This window comes from Zootoca vivipara, chromosome Z2 (genome assembly GCF_965207765.1).
Source record: "Zootoca vivipara chromosome Z2, rZooViv2.hap1.1, whole genome shotgun sequence".
Taxonomy (NCBI): Eukaryota; Metazoa; Chordata; class Lepidosauria; order Squamata; family Lacertidae; genus Zootoca; species Zootoca vivipara.
In genome coordinates, this window is record NC_142585.1 from 9,594,847 (window position 1) to 9,615,336 (window position 20,490).

Genomic DNA, 20,490 nt, shown 5'->3' on the forward strand with positions numbered 1-20,490 from the left:
GTGCTGTGTCTTTCTGGGAAAGGATAAAGAAACAGAGCAGCACAAATTCTTCAGCTCACCCACTATCACCAGTGTTCGAAACTCTCATTTTTCTAGGTGCGTTTTGTGACAGGGAATTTCATTAGCACGAGCAGTTTCTGAGCTCTGGGCGCAGTACTGCGCCTAAGATTTGAGATCAAAACTGCAGAGTGGAAGGAAAGGAGGACCTTTTACTGCCTCCCCACTTCCAGCTACTCTCTGAAGGCTGGAGAAGAGACCCTCTTAAGAATATTAGGGGGGTGGGTGGGCAGGGGAAGGACTAGACTAGACCATGTGAAAAAATGAACATAATATTTCAGCTGCAGTTCATTCATTTTCAGCTTTGTATTCTTGTTATAAAAAAGTGTGCCTAGACATTCCATTGCTGCGCCCATAACTTAGGTTTAAGGTGCCGGTTAGCTCCTAGCTTTCATATCTCAGTTTCTAACACCATGTATGATCCAGAGGTGCTTCCTCCTCTCTCTTAGATGAAGGATTTGTAGGAGAACACTGAAGAGCCCTGGCCAAAGTGATGCAAGGTTCTTGCAATAGTAAATTACTTTTCCCTGTGTTCCCCTGCCTTCCAAACAAGCTGTAAAGTTAGCCAACTCTGGCGTCCTGCCTGACGTTGCTTTGAGTACCTCAAAACTTTCTGCACAGTCCAGACTAACAGAATGTAGTCAGATATATAGCTCATCTTTGGGTTTCAGATTACGGGAGATGGCATTTTATTAAGCTCTTAATGAGCTGTGAAATAAAGTCTTGGAAAGGGGAGGGCTAGATGAGGTAATAACCACAGGTATCCAAAGCATATAAGTGACTGTCAACCTTAAGGTAGCATATAATGTGTCTGATCTGTGTTGAGTTACTGGAACCAGGAATTGGTATTTTGGCCCAGGTAGGAACAGCCTGTAGGAGGAGATATTTTTAAATATTTGATCCCATGTTTATACTCAATTATCCACTGGCCATTGTCAGGCTATACCATTGTAATGCTATCTTTGTGGGAATGCCATTGAAGATCCCTTTAAAACCTTCAACCATGGTATCTTTCTGGAGCAGCTGTCTGAGTTAAGGGTGGGCAGCACCGCTGTGTGGTGGTTCCAGTCCTACTGGGATGGTCATTTCCAGAGGGTGATGCTCTTCAGCCCATAGCTGCCAAGTTCCAGCCTGAGACATAGCTGCCAAGTTATCCCTTTTTTAAGGGAAATTCCCTTATGCTGAATAGGCTTCCTCGTGAGAAAAGGGAAAACTTGGCAGCTATGGCCTGAGAAATAAGGGACTGGACCAGAAGTAGTGCTGCTGCCATTTTGGAACTGGGCGGAGCATGCTCAGAAGCTACTTTTGATGCTGCTCTGCCCTGTTTCAAAATGGCTGCCGCACCAGAAGTCACGCTGCAGCCATTTTGGAACTGGGCAAAGCAGCATCAAAAGTCGCTTCTGAGCATGCTCCGCCCAGTTCCAAAATGGCCGTCGCGCCAGAATAAACCGGGGGGGGGGGGACAAAAAAAATCTGTTTTTTCGGCTGGGGACAGCTGGATAAACGGGTGCTTCCCGGGGAATACGGGAGACTTGGCAGCTATGCTTCAGCCCTAATTAAAGTGCTAGTTTTGACCTACAAGGCCTTAAACAGCTCAGGACCACAATACCTCAAGGACTGCCTCTCCCCATATGAACCAGCCCAGACCGTGTAATCTTCCTCTGAGGCCCTTCTTTGTGTACCTCTTCCACGAGAGGTCCAGAGGGTAGCAACAGGAGAAAAAGCCTTTTCTATGGTGGCTCCCCATTTGTGGAATGCTCTCCCCAAGAAGGCTCACCTGGCACCTTTGTGGCATATTTTTAGGCGCCAGGCAAAAACATATCTCCTCAACTAGGACTTGGGCTGATTTACACCATAGCTGCCAAGTTTTCCCTTTTCTCGCGAGGAAGCCTATTCAGCATAAGAGAAAATCCCTGAAAAAAAGGGATAACTTGGCAGGTATGATTTACACTATGTGGCATTTTAAATGTGTTTGTGGGAGGGTCATTATTGGGGTTTTAAAAAATGTGTTTTGTGTTCTCCTTTTGTATTTTTATATTGTAAACCACCCTGTGATCTTCGGGTGAAGGGTGGTATACAAATTTAGATGATGGTGATGCTGCTGATAATAATAACAACAACAACAACAACAACAACAACAACAACAACAATAATGAAAATTTAATTGGATTAAAATGTATCTGCCAGGAAACTGATAGGAGTAATGTGGCCAGCACCTGTTACACTGATTTTGGGGTGAACTGTTTGAAGACTTACCTGTGCTCACAGCAATTTCCTTGGCATTCACATTTATCTCAGAGGCCCTCTCATTGGTGAAAGTCAAATTGGTAGATCCTAGGGACAGGATCTGTGGCTCCACAATTGTGGAATTCGCATTCCTGGGAGATCCTCACTTCCATTGGTCTTTAGATGTGGAGTGAAAACTCTTCTATCCCACCTATCCCACCAGGCCTTTTTTTATGGACTAGGTCAGGCATCCCCAAACTTCCCTCCAGATGTTTTGGACTACCAAACACCCTCCAGATGTTTTGGACTACAATTCCCATCATCCCTGACTACTGGTCCTGTTAGCTAGGGATCATTGGGAGTTGTAGGCCAAAACATCTGGAGGGTCGCAGTTTGGGGGTGCCTGGACTAGGTTTAGGCTGGTACTTGTATTTTTCTGTGGTGGTGTGTAGTTTTATGGTGCATTTTATCTGCCCCAACCCATTCAGCTTTCCACAATGGCCCTCTTTTCCTTTTTTAACGAAATTCACAATCACCTGGTATGGACAAACATGAACATATTGGGGACAGTTGTTTCTTTTTCTGAGAGAGAGAGAGAGAGAGAGAGAGAGAGAGAGAGAGAGAGAGAGAGAATGCTTCTGGTAATTTAGATGCTATTTGGCCTTACAAACATTAGAAAGGTTCCTAGTTTACCGTAAGTGCCCCAAAGGGGGTGAAGCGGGACTTCGAGCAGCTTTTCCTCAGTTTGCAAAAGCTCATGTACCAGGATGTAGAGGATTGGGCGAGTGATTGTTGACAAGCCAGGATGACACATTGTCCTTATTTTGCTTATATGCACAACAGTTCTTACTTGCCCCTTAGACAGGGACTGGAACTTGGTTGCACAATTCAGATACCTCATTATTACGGAAGCTTAAATATGGGTTGGGGTGACTTCTGAATAGACAAATCATATTTATGGTGGGTGGTTCTGCCTCTAGAGGCTCCTGTACCTAGAGTTGGGAGAACTGTACCAAAGGAAAGCAAGGCAGACAAGCTCTAAACCATGGTTGATTGGAAGCTCAGACCATGGTTTTGGTTTTAAGCTATGGTTGGTGCACAACTGTGCTTTGGTGTGGTGTTGGAACTGAGAGCCACTCCATCAGTCTTATCTGGAATGTTTGGACAGATGGTCTAAATGCCCTTATAGTGTTTGTCCTGGTTAAAACAATAATATATATTTTCTCCCTTTTCCTTGCAAGGAACAGACTTCTGCAATCATTGCTAGACTTCAGGAGCCACTAGAGATCCCACCTGCAGTCCCAGCCTCATCCTTGGTGAATGGCTGTAACATAAGGAACCATCTACTGAAGCAGCAGATAATGAGACGGCAGCAGCAGCAGCAGCTACAGGTTGGTCTCTTAGTTTCTGTGAGAAGCCAGATGACTGCTGATGATAGGGCTGTTATGTCAAGTGGCAGACTTCTTTAGATTATCATGGCAGAGTGATGGAACTTAAATTGCAATGCTGTTATCCCTAGGGTTAGTTCAGCAGTTGTGGTACATGATTGAAGTCTTGCAATGGGAGCCATCTTTCCTCACACTTGATCACCAGCCCTCCTTTCTCCGGCAAGCAGTATTGGTGTTCGAAATCTTACTGGCTCCCAATAACTTACCATACTCTTACATTATGTTAGTGTTTATTTATATGCAGCCTATTCTCCGGAAAAGGACCCCCAAGATGGCTCACAAAGAACAACTGCACCAATGCAAATACAAATAATGCAAATGATTTTTCAAAATCAAAACAAAATCTTAAATTCTCAAAAGTATTTTAAAAAATCAAGATACATCCCCACCAAAAAACAAAGAAAATTAAAAGAGAGCAAGAGTAAATACTTAAGTAGTCTTATAGGGGTTCCAGACAGGTTGGGGCAAGGCAGGTAGGAAGGTTTGATGGTTTGAACAGACTCTCCCTCTTGGACAGAACAGAGGAGGAGGAGGAGGAGGAGGAGGAGGAGGAGGAGGAGGAGGAGGCAGTGACCAAATGCATGGATGTGTTCAAACAGGACATGGGGAGACACAAGTTAAGTTCTTTGTGGGTTTGTGGAGGGGTTGTCATATTAATATACTTACCGTAGTGAGGTTAGAAAAGAAGAGACAGACTGCTTCCTTTTTCTTTTCACTTGTTACAAAAGCTATTTTTATTAAAGCTTGAAAAGAGAAACGAAGAAAAAGCAATATGCAAAAGTTAAAATCAAATACCAAACATTTTAAACATAAAAACTTAGAAGAAAAGAAAAAGATTTCTGATTCTCCATCTATCAGCTTTATAGACTTAACTTGCTCCATAACAGCATCTAACTCTTCTGATTTCCATAAACCAAGCTTATATCAGTCTTCAAACCCACATATCACAAGCTCATTCTCCTTTTTGCGCAAAAAGCCCATGAGGGGTTTCTAATCATTAATAAATGTCAACAATGATTTTTCTCTAATTAAACATGTCAACTTTGCTATCTCAACAAAATCCATTAATTTCAATAACCATTCTTCCATAGTACAGTCATACCTCGGTTTAAGTACGCTTCGATTTGAGTACTTTCAGTTTAAGTACTCCGCGGACCCGTCTGGAATGGATTAATCCACTTTCCATTACTTTCAATGGGAAAGTTCGCTTCAGGTTAAGTATGCTTCGGGTTAAGTATGGACTTCCAGAACCAATTACACTCATACTTCAGGTTAAGTACGCTTCAGGTTGAGTACTCCGCGGACCCGTCTGGAACGGATTAATCCACTTTCCATTACTTTCAGTGGGAAAGTTCGCTTCAGATTAAGTATGCTTCAGGTTAAGTACAGACTTCCGGAACCAATTGTGTACTTAAGCTGAGGTACCACTGTAGGTAATAATAAGTCCTTCCATCTTTGTGCAAGAATAATCTTGCCGCTGTGTTCATGTATTGCAATAATCTTGCATATTCTTTTTCTTGTTGTATATCCATTAGTTGCAGCAGGAAGAGTTCTGGTTTCAGTTGAACATTAAGCTTCAGAATCTTCTGTATCAATGTGTGTATTTGTATCCAATAGTTTTTAGCTTTTTTGCATGTCCACCAAGCACAATAAAATGTCCCCTCGTGTTCTTGACACTTCCAGCAAACAGTTGGAACATTTTTATACATTCTAAATAACTTCTTCTTAGATACCAACGGTATATCTTTTCGTGAAAATTCTCTTTTAAATCATAACACAGTGTGTATTTTAACCCTTTTGTCCTCATATGTTCCCACTCTTCCATCTGTATATTATATCAAAAATAGATTGTTCCTAGATGGTTATTGAAGCCATCTGGTGGTCTCAGCATGCAGTGGTCTCAGAGGGAAGGCAATGAAACAACTTATTGAGGGATCTGTCTAATAATACCCAGTGGGCAAAACTATGTGCAATTCTTGTGTGTGTGTTTAAAAAAACACAAACTTGTGCTAAAGGTGACCAGTTTATTTGACCAGAAAAGACCAGTTCTGATTTGAAGTTATTCCAAGTAAGCACACTTTCAATTATTAATTTACATCATTTGTTTTATTATAAACCACCACCCTCCCACTTGAAATCCATGGAAATTACAAACCACTGCCCACACTTCTTTCTTCCAGGGCCTATTTTAACAGCTCCCCATCCCAATTCATGGCTAGAAACTGACTTATGTTTAAATGAAAACAGAGGTTTTCCAGTATTCAGTTCTGTGCACAAATGTTCAGTTCTTGGATGAGATTGCAATGTGGAGGAAAAACACACATATAGTTAATTAAGGTGGGGGAATAGCTGTGGTTTCCCCTCTCTAATTTCCCTAGTCCTGGAGAGACCTTAAGATCATGTCTTGTCTCCATTCTTAAACAGGTTGCCCAGCAAAGTGACAAAGCCCCTTCCTTTCATTAATAAAGGAATTCAGGACCAATGCAACACATTTCACTGCCACCCCCACCTCCCCATTCACCAGTTGCAGCCTTCTGGTCCTCCCATCACCTCCTCATGCTGCTTGCTTCTGGGCCATCTTGCCCAATGTCTTGTTCTCAGCAACAAATGGTTCCTTCCTTGGAGCAAGGTTTTGGAGAGGGCTGATGCTGCTGTCATTTTGGCAGTAGCGGATGCCGTTAAAATCCTTCACACTAAATTTCCGCAACGCCTTGTTCTAAACAAGGGCCTTTCCTGGGACCGAGGCATAGACCAGCAGACTGGACAGCCGCCACTTTGCTGCAGTGTCGAAGTGGCAGCAGGGCTCCTAGACTCCAAGGTACAGGCAGCTGGGTCTTGGAGGTGGGCAGTGGCTGGCAGTAGTCAGCTGGCTGGCCAGCCAGCAAAATAGCATTGAGGGGCAGTCAGCAGCAGAGGACTTGAGGGGGTTGTTGGTCTAGCATCCACCCCAAACTGCCACCTGAAGCAAAGTGATCAGCTTGCCTAATGGGTGGACTGGAGCTCTAAACCAGCTGAAATGCAATCCTTTTGTTCCATGGCTATCAAAGTCAGAGTGGACATTGTAGTAAAGTATATAGGCCTGTCCCTGCTCTTTCAGCCATTCGTCGACAGGTAGTAAACATCAGTTGCATGTCCATAGAGTAACTGCATCGGGTTATCTTCTTAACTGCAAACTTTCTGGATGGGTTTTTCTCTCTTTTCCCTTCCCACACCACCTTGCTGGATATGGGGAGAAAATCAATAGCCGGTCTTTCTGTTACCTGTTCCAAAATCACTCTGCCAAAATGTGTTTGCCTGGCTTGATTAGGACATGTGTTAGAAAGCTTTAAAAGTTCGTTTGCTTTTATTTCTGTTTAAATACATGTGTTAAAGTGTTTCTTGTCTCAATGTTACACATTGCCTTTTGACGGGTGGTGCCCAAAAGGCAGCCTATAAATACTTTAAATAATATCCCAATCCCTATTAACTCTAATAAAAACCAAACTTCTATGCCTGGTTCAAATGTAAATCCACAAGAAATTTTTACTGATGAACCACAGTTCGAACAAACCACAATTCTTTGAGCTCATGCATTATTGTTGTTACTTGGTCACACTATTCCAATTGCAAAGGTTTGTTTTTGTAGCAGTCAACAGTGGTCTGTGAACGGGGCCATGATCTCTGTATAATGTGTTGCATCCCGCAAACATTGGGGTTCCCAATAATTCAATTTAAAATACAAAGCATCATAGTGCTTTCTAATAGCCCTTAAGCAGGGGTCAGCAACCTTTTTCTGCCGTGGGCCGGTCCACTGTCCCTCAGACCATGTGGTGGGCAGGACTATATTTTGAAGGGGGAGGGGGAAATGAACGAATTCCTATGCATTTTAAATAAAAGGACACATTCTATTCATGTAAAAACACGCCGATTCCAGGACCGTCCGTGGGCCGGATTGAGAAGGCGATTGGGCCGCATCCGGCCCATGGGCCTGAGGTTGCCTACCCCTGCCCTTAAGGAACAGAATACTTCTATGCGATTCATCCTTTTCTGAAGAGAGAAACAGAGAGAGAAAGAGTGAGAGGGCAGAGGGGGCGGGGAAATTTTTTTTGGGGGGAGATACCCTTCCATTGCAGCCCTTTCCCATTTTACCTGGATCTCAGCCCAATGAGATTGTTTAAGAGAGTGACAGGGTGCAGCAGAAGGGGGGAAACAACCACTCAGTGGAAAACGAGGTCGGGAAGTTGACAAAAATAAGAGAGAGAAAATGTAATTGTGTATTGATTGTATATGTTTAAAATGTTGAAACTTGATAAAATATAATTTCAAAAGAAAAAGAGTGGAACTTGTATTTGATGTGAACATTTTTTCCCTTTCTCCTAGGAAAAGCAGAGGCACGGCATGATGGGAGTAGCATCTGAGCAGAGGGGTCATTTTGTGGGGCAGCTGATGAATCAGTTTCCTGGTAAGGAGTTGGAGAGCATATTCTCGAAAGCTTGACCCTTTTTGTGTGTACTGTTTTAATTCAGGGATTTCAAGGAAACTCTTAATAATACGTAAATATCCTGCCTGCAAATCTCGTGTGCCTTCCATTTCTGATTTGCATAAGCCAGCCTGACTCTTAATAAAAAGAAGGGTCCTTTGAAATGCAAGGGGTTACATGCCTAAGATGCAGTTCCAGTCCGTCAAGTTCTGGTGGTGATAGCCTCTGAACTGTGAGTTTTGCAATGTAGACTTCAGCAGAGCAAAGCTAATTTCATATAACGCAATTCCTGCATTTGCAAACTAGAGCTGAACTGTGGAATTTGGAAAAGTTAAGATATTTGAAATGCAGGCTTCACAATTTTAAATTACTGATTCTAAATTGGATGGATAGATTTTACACGCCACTGGTGAAATGTGAATATAGCAGCTCTCTCTGTATAAATAAACAAATAAATCATTGAGACACAGCAGAGGAAATTGAGCTGCAGCAGCATAGTTTGATTTTTAAAACATGTTTGAAGAATGTCCAGGTTATGCTTCCACCTTGTTGGGAGCTGAGGGTTCTAGTTTGGCCCAGCTAATCCCTGACAGGCTGGTTCTCCATGTGCTGGATTTTTTTTTTACATGGAAGAGCATTCAAACATAAGATTTTCTCTTTACCTGCAAACCGAAGTGCTTTAGCCTAGCAAGAGTTGCACTCTGTAATCTTGCTGATCATTTAATTTATCTCTAGGGCTTCAGCAGAATTGTGTTTGAAGCATTAAACCAGAACAGCTTTACTCTATTTAGCAGAGATAGAAACTAGCTTTGCAACAGTTAAAAGTGGCACCAGGGGGGCACAGTTTTATTTGTATGATATTTTGTGCTAAAGAATTGAAATGATGAGTGGAGAATCCAAAGTTTCTCATGCCCAGACTCTTCCTAACTTAATGCCTTGCTTGTTCCTCTATGCAGCCGTTTCCCAGCCCATGCCAGCAGATTGCACCCAGTCCATGCCGACTCCTCCTTCAAATCACCGCCTAATGTCATCTCCCCAGGCAATGTTGCAGAGTACCTTGGGTTCTGGGATCACTCAGGTGTCCCCCGTGAACCAGAATACTGGGGCAGTGGTGATGATTGCACACAGCCCCAACAAGCAGCCAGGAATGTACCCACCTAATGCCGAATTCAGCCTCCCAATCCGGCAAAGCCAAAATTCCCTGGCTATGAGTTCAGGATGCCAAACGGTTCATGGCCACCCTACTGTTCGGCCTGGCATGGTGCTGGCCAGCTTTGCCTCTGGTTCCCTAGCGAACCACACTTCGCAGCAACAGCACTTGAGGCAGCCGACGATGCCAAGAATGGCTAATGTCTACTCCACCTCTGCTCAGATGTGGTCACCAAGGATGCCAAACCAAAGCCAGATGGATGCCAATATGCAGCAGTTCTCTGGCAATGCTGTCTTCTCGAAGCAGAATGCAAGGCCAAATCTCTCTGGCCCGTCGTTTACCCAGTCTGTGGCACCACCCAATCAGATTGCTCCTGGGGTCCATGCCAGACAGATGCAAAAAGCCAGTATGGGACAATCAGGCCAGAACTTGGGTCCTCTGAATAACCAGAACCTGAGACCCAATCTGACAAGAGTACCTTTGCAAGCCGCAATGAATGTCATGAAGCCAATGCCGCAAGGCGTAACCAGTTTTAACCAGCTCAGTGCTGCGCACCCAGTCGGCCCACCAACTTATCCTGGCTCTGCCGGCCAGTCGTCAGGATCATTCAGCAGAATGAGCACTGCCTCTGAGATGCAACCCCAATACGACTTCCTAGTCCAGCAAAACGATGCAATTCTGTCTGACAACTGCAGCGAGGCTGACTTTATCGATAATCTCATGAAGAATAGCGGCGGAGGCAGCGGAAGCAGCGACGAAGAGTGGCTGAATAATTTGACAATGATAGATGACATTTTGGGGCAACAAAGCTCTGGACACGTGTGATTCTTGAGGGATGCTGATGGGTATGTAAATAATCTGTGCAGGACTAAAAAAAGAAAAAAAAGCATTTACAATAATAATAATAATAGAAATCCTCCCCTTCTTAATTAACTTGCCCAACTAACTCTTCACCTTTCTCCCAGATTTTTCAAATAGCGCTGTATATATAGTTGAATATTTTTTGTAAATTATGTTTTCCTAAACATTAAATATGGAAGTATTTATACTTCTTTGCTGGACTCTTTGTAAATATCCTATAGACTATTCTCTCTCTTCTCTCTCTCTCTTCTCTCTCTCTTCTCTCTCTCTCTCTCTCTCTCTCTCTCTCTCTCTCTCTCTCTCTCTCTCTCTCTCTCTCTCTCCTTTCTTATTTTTTGGTATGTTAGAGGAGTTGAGTTACATCTTGTTCCAAATATGCAATTGTTAGTTTCAGTAATACTGTGTATTACAGCATCAAATATTTTATGTCCAGAAAAACAGAATAAACAGGAAGCAAGGACTGCCATATTCCTTGCCTTCCTATGCCCGTGTAAATTTAAGATGACAGATCAACTGAATTAAAAATCAATTTTGATCTGGCGAACAATAATTCAATCCCTACCAGGCCCAGGAATTCATCCAAGCAAATTGCTCAATAAAGGAGCTCATTGTGGCAAGCTCTTGTGCTAGACTGAAGGTGCCAACAACCTGTACACTGTTCTTTTGCTCTTTCTATGGTTGTGGTTGACCCAGGTCTGCACCACACAATCAGTATTTGTGCTGAATGAGTACAGCACCAAGCCATGAGTTGCACGTACGGATGAGCCACAGGCTGAGCATCAGAATCACCTCAAGACATAATGTTTGCCGCTTTGCATCAGCTACAAGTCACCAGGTGATGAGTAAGCAAGCAGTGATGTAAGCGCATGTGTGAACTGGTCCACAGGGTAAGAAGGTGGTTGATCTGAAATGCTATGACAAATGCCAAGTGCTTTTGTAGAAAATTATCTGTGTCAGAAGCGCATGCAAGCCTGAAAGCATGGATGTCGCCTTTCAGCAATTAGAAACACTTTCTGGCTTGCCCACCTCAGCAGTGTATAGTTGCAGTTTGCAGGCTATCTGTTTCTAGTTCTAAACAACTTTCGTACAGTATCTTCTTCTCTGTTTTTGATGAGACTCTCCTTCCTGCCCCCCCCCTGCTTTTTCCATTTCTCACCTCCCAGATAAAATGTCTATAAACGCGAATAGCTTAACTTTGGATGTTTTTCCTGTTAAATGTATATTTAAGAGTCTGTTTATAAAAGAATTCCGTTCTACTGTAAGCTTTCTTCAACAATGTTCATACTTTGTGTAATCAGATTTTAATGGCCACATCAGCATCCATTTGTATGACAATGTCCACTTCAAGCACACCAAAATGTTCTTTTTTCCTTCATACCATAATAAACTGCCAGGGAAAAATTGCAGTCACTGCATGTTTTCATTTATTCTTTTTGTTTTTGTTTTTGTAGAAAACAGCATTTTTGGTAAGAGTAGTAACACTTGCAACTGGAATGAATACTAGGCAATTTGCAGGCATTTACTATTTTTGGAGAGGGGCAAGGTCACAAGGCCTTGCAACTCTTTTGGGGAAACTGAATCCCTGTTGCTAAAAAAAAGGGTTTTGAGAACTGTAGTAGTTCTGCCTTAGCACCTTTTTAAAGCCCTTGTGCACAAAGCAGGGAATTGGTGCCTGATCTGCAGGGTTTCCCGTTGCGTCCCTGCAGCACCTACCACTGTAGTGACGCCATTGATTTCTGCCACAATAGCACAGTGCTGGCAGAAACCCACCATTTTATGGGGAAGGGCCATAGCTCAGTGGCAGAGCACATGTTCTGCATCTAGAAGGCTCCAAAAGAATCAGGTAGCGGATGATGAGGCAGATATTTCTCTCTCTGGGATCTGCTGTCAGTCAGGGGAGACCAGGATTTCCCAAACCTTGTTGGCCTCCCCGATGAGCTTATAAAGCTGCCATCAACATCAACCCCAAGTTCTTAGGGATGTGGAGAAATATCCATATGTAATCAAATATGTAATAAATATTTATTAATCACCAGTTGCCATTACGAGCAACTGTAAAATGTAAAAACAACAACAACCCCGTATTATTAAATATAGAGGTTTCTTATTACTAAGCGAAATGCATGCCCTTTATTTCTGAAGCTCATATTTCCTAACCACATTTTTGGCACTAAAGCCCACAAACTTCTCACCCCACCCCCCCACCCCAGATCTTCATTCACCACCCTCTACAGTCCCATTGACTGTAGGCAGCCTACATTAATTGTAGGCATAGGAACCATCTCCTAGCCTCACCCCCCGACACATTTGAGGGGGCCGACCCCAGAAGTTGATGGGCATTGCCATTCAAATGGTATGTGTGTGTGCTGTATCTTGAGATCGATTATGCAGAGTGGGGCTTACGTCCGCCCGCCCCTGAATATTTTATACAAGTTGCCACCGCTATGTCAGCATGGCCTGCCGCAAAAGAAAGCTCTCTTCTCAGTTATACTGGTTATTACTTAGTGTGAAATGCTGCCACAGGAAAGGGAGGTTTCACTAACCTGCCCGCTAAGCATACACCTAGAGGTATGTCACTGCTCTACTCCTGGGCCCACAGTGGCACTTGTAGGAAAATGGGGCGTTTTAATTTATTTTCATTATTACATTTACACTCCAATGTCCCTCAAGGTGTTCTCCCACTTCCTCATGTTATCCTCACAACGGCCCCATGAGGCAGGTAAGGTTCTTACCGCAATCTTACACATCGTCGGTACTCAGGGCCGGCCCAAGACATCATGGCCCCTGAGGCAGGCCAAAAAATGGCATCATGGAAGAAGGGGTGAATTGTTGAACTCAGTGGTTGAAGTGGGAATCAATGGGCATTGACTCATGGTGGGCGGGTGCAGACACCCCGTAGGGCAGCCCCTGCCATTTCCTCGCTAAGGGTAGGCGGAGAACAGCAGCACCTCCTATTCGCCAAGAAGCTGCTGAAAAGGCAGCATGGTGGGCACTGCCAAGCAGGCAGCAGCTCCAGCCTTCAAGGAGTGTATAGGGGGGGGAAATAAAAAAAAAGAAATAATGGGCTAATGCTGCCAACTTCTTCAAAAGTCCAATACAATACAAGCAGCACGCAAGGGCACAAGATTCAATCATGTTTCAATCAAGTATTATTAGTACAAAAAGAAAACAATAAGAGAACCATATACAAATGCTGACACAGAAGCCAAAACCAAACGTCAAGCAGATAGCATATGCAAATAAATACCGAAAGGCAAACTAGTCTTTATGGTCTTTGAGGCTCTGTAAAAAGGTAAAGGTAAAGAGATCCCTGACCATTAGGTCCAGTCGTGGCCGACTTCTGGGGTTGCGTGCTCATCTCGCATTATTGGCCGAGGGAGCCGGCGTATAACTTCCAGGTCATGTGGCCAGCATGACAAAGCCGCTTCTGGCAAACCAGAGCAGCACATGGAAACGCCGTTTACCTTCCCGCTGTAGCGGTTCCTATTTATCTACTTGCATTTTGACGTGCTTTCGAACTGCTAGGTTGGCAGGAGCTGGGACTGAGCAACGGGAGCTCACCCCGTCACAGGGATTCGAACCGCTGACCTTCTGATCAGCAAGCCCTAGGCTCTGTGGGTTAAACCACAGTGCCACCTGCGTCCATTTGAGGCTCTGTAGCGGTCAGCAAAGTGGCAGCAGGTCGAACGAAGTGTCAGTGATAGACAGGCTGCCGGCGTTTTTCACCTGTTTCGCCCATATGACGGGCTTCTTCAGTAGTTTCTCCTTCTGCTTTCTGTTATGTTTAATACATTCACTGGTGGTATGAACCAGGTCTTATTAGTATTCGAACTAAATTACTAATATACATCTAAACAAACAAACATCAAAGGCAGTACTTACAATTCGTATGAAACCACTTATCTTGGCTTAGGCCACAATGCTCAAGTTCTTATTTCAAAAGGTTTTCTCATGCGGCTTTGATACATTTACATATTCACTGGTGATATAAATCAAATTCTAATTATTATTTAGACTAATACAGTAGTACAATTTCTAAAATACATGTACATATAAAGAAATACTTACATTTCTTATATTCAGAGTTTTCTTAGTTTGAGCATGTATTGACTAAGCAAAAATCCTGTGTTTGGAGCACACTTACAATTAGTAATTTAGTTCGAATACTAATAAGACCTGGTTCATACCACCAGTGAATGTATTAAACATAACAGAAAGCAGAAGGAGAAACTACTGAAGAAGCCCGTCATATGGACGAAACAGGTGAAAAACGCCGGCAGCCTGTCTATTATTGACACTTCGTTCGACCTGTTGACACTTTGCTGACCGCTACATAGCCTCAAAGACCATAAAGACTGGTTTGCCTTCCGGTATTTATTTGTATATGCTATCTGCTTGACGTTTGGTTTTGGCTTTTGTGTCAGCGTTTGTATATGCTTCTCTTATTGTTTTCTTTTTGTACTAATAATACTTGATTGAAACTTGATTGAATCTTGTGCCCTTAAGTGCTGCTTGTATTGTATTGGACTTTTCAAGGAGTGTATGGCAGCCATGCCTTCCTTGGAAGCCGGGTCTGCTGCTCCTGCGGATCCTGCCACCTGAAGCAGTCGCCTCACTTTGCCTCATGGGCGGGCCGGCCCTGTCAGTATGTCATCGTGGTGTGCTTGCCATAATTTCTGCTTCTGTTCCATGAGAGGAGGGAGGATGAGCTTGTGAGTGGGAATTCTCTTGGGTGAGCATGGCAATGACCTCAGAGGAAGGTGTTGCTGCCTTGGCTCAGGTCTCCTCACTTGCTGTGGGTGCTTTCTGCTCCACACTCAGCAGCAGTGGCAGGCAGCACTACCACTCTCCTCATGCTTCCCCCTTCCCCACTTTCTGCCCCTGCCCCCTTTTATACAGGGATTATTGATGTGTGTGGGTCTGGCCACCCAGCACCTCTCACTAATGCAGGGGTGCGGGAACCTGGCCATGCTGGCTGGCGCTGACGGCGGTGGTGGTGGAGTCCAATAACATCTGGAGGGCTACAATCCCCCTCCCAGTAATAAATGCAAACAAGAAGTCGCAAGGATCACTCAGTTGCCTCCTACGCCAACTTTGCATATCCTCCGACATTCCTCAGATGACATTTCTCTCTCCCCACCTCCAACTGACTCTCCTTGAACCCCAGTTTTTCGGTGTGTCCCCCGCAGAGCATTTCCTATCAGAAAAAGGGAGACTGCTACCAATGGGACCAAGCATGCATGGCCTCCACCGTTCTGAAAACAACAACCCTTAATCCCCATTTTATTTTATTATTTGGTAGATTTACAAAAAAAAAAAAAACCACACACCAATAAATAAATTTTAGAAAGGGGCAATATTAGACACGAATGCACAAAGCATAAAAATAAATAAAAATAAATACTTTTTGCACTCTGCTCCCCCTTTCCCCCCATCCAATATGGCCCTGCCGTCTACCTGTCGGAGGAGCGGGCACATCACCGTGGGGCTGGGCCTTGGTGGCAGCAGGCTCTCCTTCTCCTCTCCTGCTCTCCTGCAGCCACTACTAGCTGCCCAAGGGAGAATGCTGGAAGCAGCTGTCATAGAGAGGCCATGCAGCAGCCATTGCTGCCACTGCCGGCTCATCCTCCTCCCTGAGCTCAGTGCTGGTGGCATGGTGGGGGGGATCAGGGACATTCTGGAATGAAATCAGAAGCTGGGGTGGCTTTCGTAATTCTGGGACTGTACCTGGAAAATTGGGACACTTAGAGGGTATGGCGTTGCACCTTCTCCATCTGGGCCCATGCACTTGGAGTTAGGAGCAGATTGGTTGCATGCATGCATGATTTCTTCCATTACTGCCTTGGTGACTGCCTGAATCTGCACCTCTGCACCGAGTAGAAGGCGTGGGGGCTGACATCTGCAGAAACAGGGACCAGCTAGAAGCACCAGACAAAAGCTAAATGTCCGATCACTTGAAGTTGCACTGGCTTCTGAAAAGCTTCGGCTGGTCTACACACACACACACACACACACACACACACACACACACACACACACACTATTTTATGGCTAGAAATGTACTTCTTTTCCACACTGAAAGCTGGTTCTTGGGGCTCAGGGTTTCTGAAGAGCTACTTGGCTCCATGTTAATATGTGAGGCATCCCTGTTCATTTGCTAGATGAGCTTCTTAATTCCTTCCATTGCTCTGAGTGCAAATGGTGGTTGGTAATGAGGAAGTCCTCGGAAGATTACTGTAAGTACTCTGATCTGCCAAACCCCAAAGAGAGGTCACTTTGGAATAATAAAACACATTAAAATATAAATGAAAAGAAATCATGTAATTCCACCCTCCCCCCCATCAAGAATTATCCCCTAAAGAGCTGTGGGGAATAAAGGATGGATGTAAGTACAGTAAAAAATGGATAATTCCCAGAGGCAACTGCCCAGAGCTTTGCTAATTGACTGGAGAATCCTATTCCACTAGCCTAGGGGGATACACCAGGTTTCTGGAAAAGATTCATTGGTCGCAGGGATTAAAGAAGTTTAGAGCTGAGTATTTGGTGTTCTCCTTCATTGCAGGACTCTTCTCTTAACTGTAACACTTATTATTAAGCCTTTTAAACTGTCTTACCCTATTGTTTGTAAGTTTTTGTTTCCTATTGAAGAAACACAACATACATTCATAAAATAAAAAATTCTGTCGCCTTTGCGGCAATGCAGAAAAGAAGGGCTGTACCGGTAGCTCAGTGGTTTTGCAGTGCAGAAAAACCTCAGTTAAATCCCTGGACTAATTCACAGGAGACCCATTGAAATGAATGAACCATTAATTTAATCATGGCCATTAACTACAATGGGTCTACTCTTGAGCAAGACTTAGCATTAGATGCAACCCATTAGTGTCATCCCTACTCACCAGAACTGCAAGATTCCCAACCATAGCCCATAGCCATCTGCAAAAGACATTCATTAAAATTAATGCAGTGTTCGTTTCAGCCTAGGAATTTGTTAGCAGCACTAGAACTGAACTAAGTTCACAGTCCATTCACACAAAAATCCACACCTGGTCATTTTTCTTCCATTTCAGCCACCTAATTTAGGTGTGGAAAGTTGGTAGTGTTAAAGGCAGTTGGGAGTCGGAATCCGCTTGCCAATGATCTACTGCAAATTATCCAGAAAGCTACCTTCCAGCCACCTCTCTTGAGTTACATGGACTGGTGTTCTGGCTCAATAAGGCAGCACCCTTTGACCAAGGCAAGACAGAAGTACTGTTTCTGGGGGACGGGGCAGGCAGGTGGGGGGGACTCCCTGTTCCTTAATGGAGTTAACTGTGCCCCTGAAGGACCAGGTGCACAGCCTATGGGGTCATTTTGGACTCACAGCTCTTCATGGCGGTACAGGTTAATTCTGTGTCTACCAGCTCCATCAGGTAGGCCAGCGGAGACCCCCTACCTGTGCCGTGTTTCACCAGAATGGTACATGCTCCAGTTATCTCCCTCTTGATTACTGCAATGCACTTTACATGGGGCTACCTTTGAAGGTGACTTGGAAATGTGGCAGCTAGGCTAGTGTCTGGGATCGGCTGCCAGAACCACATAACACCAGTCTATATTGGCTCCCAGTATAACACAATTCAAAGTGTTGGTGCTGACCTTTAAAACCGCAAACAGCCTCAGGTTTGTATACCTGAAGGAGCATCTCCTCCCCCATTGTTCATCCCGAACACTGAGGTCCAGCTCGAGGGCCTTCTGACATTTCCCTCACTGCAAGAAGCGAAGTTACAGGGAACCAGGCAGAGGGCCTTCTCGGCAGTGGCACACGCCCTGTGGAACGCCCTCCTGTCAGATGTCAAACAGATAAAAAACTACGCAAATTTCGGAAGACATCTGAAGGCAGCCTTGTATCAGGAGGTTTTTAATGTTTGATGTCTCACTGTGTTTTTATGTTCTGTTGGAAGCTGCCCAGAGTGGCTGAGGAAACCCGGGGTATAAATAACAAAATTACTACTACTAGGGACCCAGGTGGCGCTGTGGTTAAACCACTGAGCCTAGGGCTTGCTGATCAGAAGGTCGGCGGTTTGAATCCCTGTGACGGGGTGAGCTCCCGTTGCTCAGTCCCAGCTCCTGCCAACCTAGCAGTTCAAAAGCACGTCAAAATGCAAGTAGATAAATAGGAACCGCTACAGCGGGAAGGTAAACGGCGTTTCCATGTGCTGCTCTGGTTTGCCAGAAGCGGCTTTGTCATGCTGGCCACATGACCTGGAAGCTGTACGCCGGCTCCCTCGGCCAATAATGCGAGATGAGCGCGCAACCCCAGAGTCGGTCACGACTGGACCTAATGGTCAGGGGTCCCTTTACCTTTACTACTACTACTACTACATTGTAATACATTGTAGTAGTTGTATGTTCCTTAATGCAAAAATAAAAAAATAAAAAATACATTGGACATTTACCAGAGAAAATGATAAATGCTGAACACAACCCATTGGGCTCTCCAATGCAGTTGTACTATGAATACATAGAGGAAGAGGAGAGAATTGCTAGATAGTGGATATGCCTTAGGTGGCTATGCAAAGTCACTAGCCTTGTTTGCATGCCATGTTGAGCCATGGTTTTGCTCCATGTGAATGTGCAGGCTCCTGGAGCAGAGTTTTGCTTCTTCCTGGCTGTTCTACTGCTGAGCTTAGCTAAACCATGGCTTTGCTTGGCTGAGTTTGTTGTTCAAACCTTGTGGTTTAGTCAGACAAACCACAAGCTGTAAACTACAGGGCAAACCATCGTTACAGCTCTGGGTTCATTTGGAGAGACTTAAACCATGAACCCAGATTCAGATGCCAAACTAAACTAAACAAAGCCATGGCAGCAGTAGAATGACTGGGGAAGAGCAAAGCAGCTGCAATCTCCTCTCCTGGTCCTAGTGGCAGACTTTGGTCTTTCAAATTTCAGCGACACTGTGCGAGGCCAAAATTTGGCGCACACACCTGCCTCTCACCTTCCATCCTGCCCAATTCACTATGTTATAGTTACCAAGTCCTGTAGCACCCTCTAGTGTTGGTGGCTAGTGAAGCAGAATTGGTTGCACTGCCCAAAAACTGCCTCTGCTGGACCCCACCTTTGTGCTAAGCCGTGGTTTGGCTTGGTGCTATGTCCGAACCAGGCTACTGAGTCGTTTTGACATCTTAAGATAAAGTAACATTTTGGTGACACCCATTAGCTTCATATTCAATACAGCTCCATAGGAGTGCAGAAGTTCAGTCTCAACTTGAAAAAACTTTCACACAGGTTCGTACAAGGGAAATGTAGCATATGAAAGGGGAAGGGGACCCACAATCCAGAAAAGGGTATGCAATAAATAGAGCTGATGTGGTGTAGCAAAGGGTCAGACAAGGTAGACCCGGGTTCAAGACACCTCTCGGCTGTGACCCTCTTTGTGTGAATGATGTTTTATTCCTGTCCTGGCACTGGTCAGGGTTAATCCGCCCTTATCTCTCCAACTCCAAGCATCAGGAGCTGGATCAAGGAAGGCATCAGGTAATTCCTTGAGCTACTCTTCTGAGGCTCTTCTAGCAGAGGTAGGTTTAGGGGATCACATCTGGTTAACCCACACTGGGTGTTGAGCCAAGAGGGTGCTGCAGAGGGTACCTCAGCAATAGGCATTAGTAAGGAAACACTGTTCTGAATGCACTATAAACATCCAACACCAGATGGCACCAGAGAGTAAAAACAAATTTCTACGTGATTTTCCATAGCAGTTTTTCCCCCTTTTGTTATAACGATTTAATTTCTGAGTTATTTATAGCATCTCTGCCACTGTGTGTAGATCCACCCAATGACTTAGAATGGAAGGTGACAGGTGGGCAGGGGCCACCAAATTTTTGGTGATTGCACAGAGCACTGCTGAGATTTGAAAGCACAATGTCCACCTCTTGATTCTCAAAAGTAGGACTTCTTGAGTGACTCTCCACAGACACCCCCTCTCCAGGCCCATTCTTGAGAGGAGATATACCCTGCCTCCTCCACCTCCAAGGCTGAGACTGGAGCTCGTCACGCTTGGTGGAATATTTGCCACGGTGAGTGTAGCAATCAAATTGGGGGTGCCGTACACAACTTCAGTGCATGGTTCTAATTTCTGGCACTGTGGGAGAGGGAGAGAAATCATTCTCTTATTTTTGACAGCGTGTGTGGCAGGTCTGATGCACTTTACTGCTGATATAGCAATATGTGCCATTTGAGTTGGTGCTTCTCGCTGGCAATTTCTTTCACTTGTCCTGCCTAGGCCTCAGGGCTGCTGCCTCATTTTACTGCAAGGT

General features: G+C 44.5%; 1 protein-coding gene across 2 annotated transcripts in view; it reads left to right on the forward strand.

Annotated features, from left to right (window-relative positions):
- MAMLD1 (mastermind like domain containing 1) overlaps window positions 1-11,607 on the forward strand; it is a 126,581-nt gene extending 114,974 nt beyond the window's left edge. Inside the window, exons 3-5 of one of the 2 annotated variants that reach the window (XM_035113251.3) lie at window positions 3,525-3,674; window positions 8,091-8,172; window positions 9,147-11,607. In XM_035113251.3, coding sequence (XP_034969142.3) covers window positions 3,525-3,674; window positions 8,091-8,172; window positions 9,147-10,165 — 1,251 coding nt within the window. In that variant the 3' untranslated portion in view covers window positions 10,166-11,607. The remainder of the gene's footprint in view (window positions 1-3,524; window positions 3,675-8,090; window positions 8,173-9,146) is intronic. The other variant, XM_035113252.3, reaches the window with a different exon arrangement.
- Window positions 11,608-20,490: the final 8,883 nt, after the last annotated feature.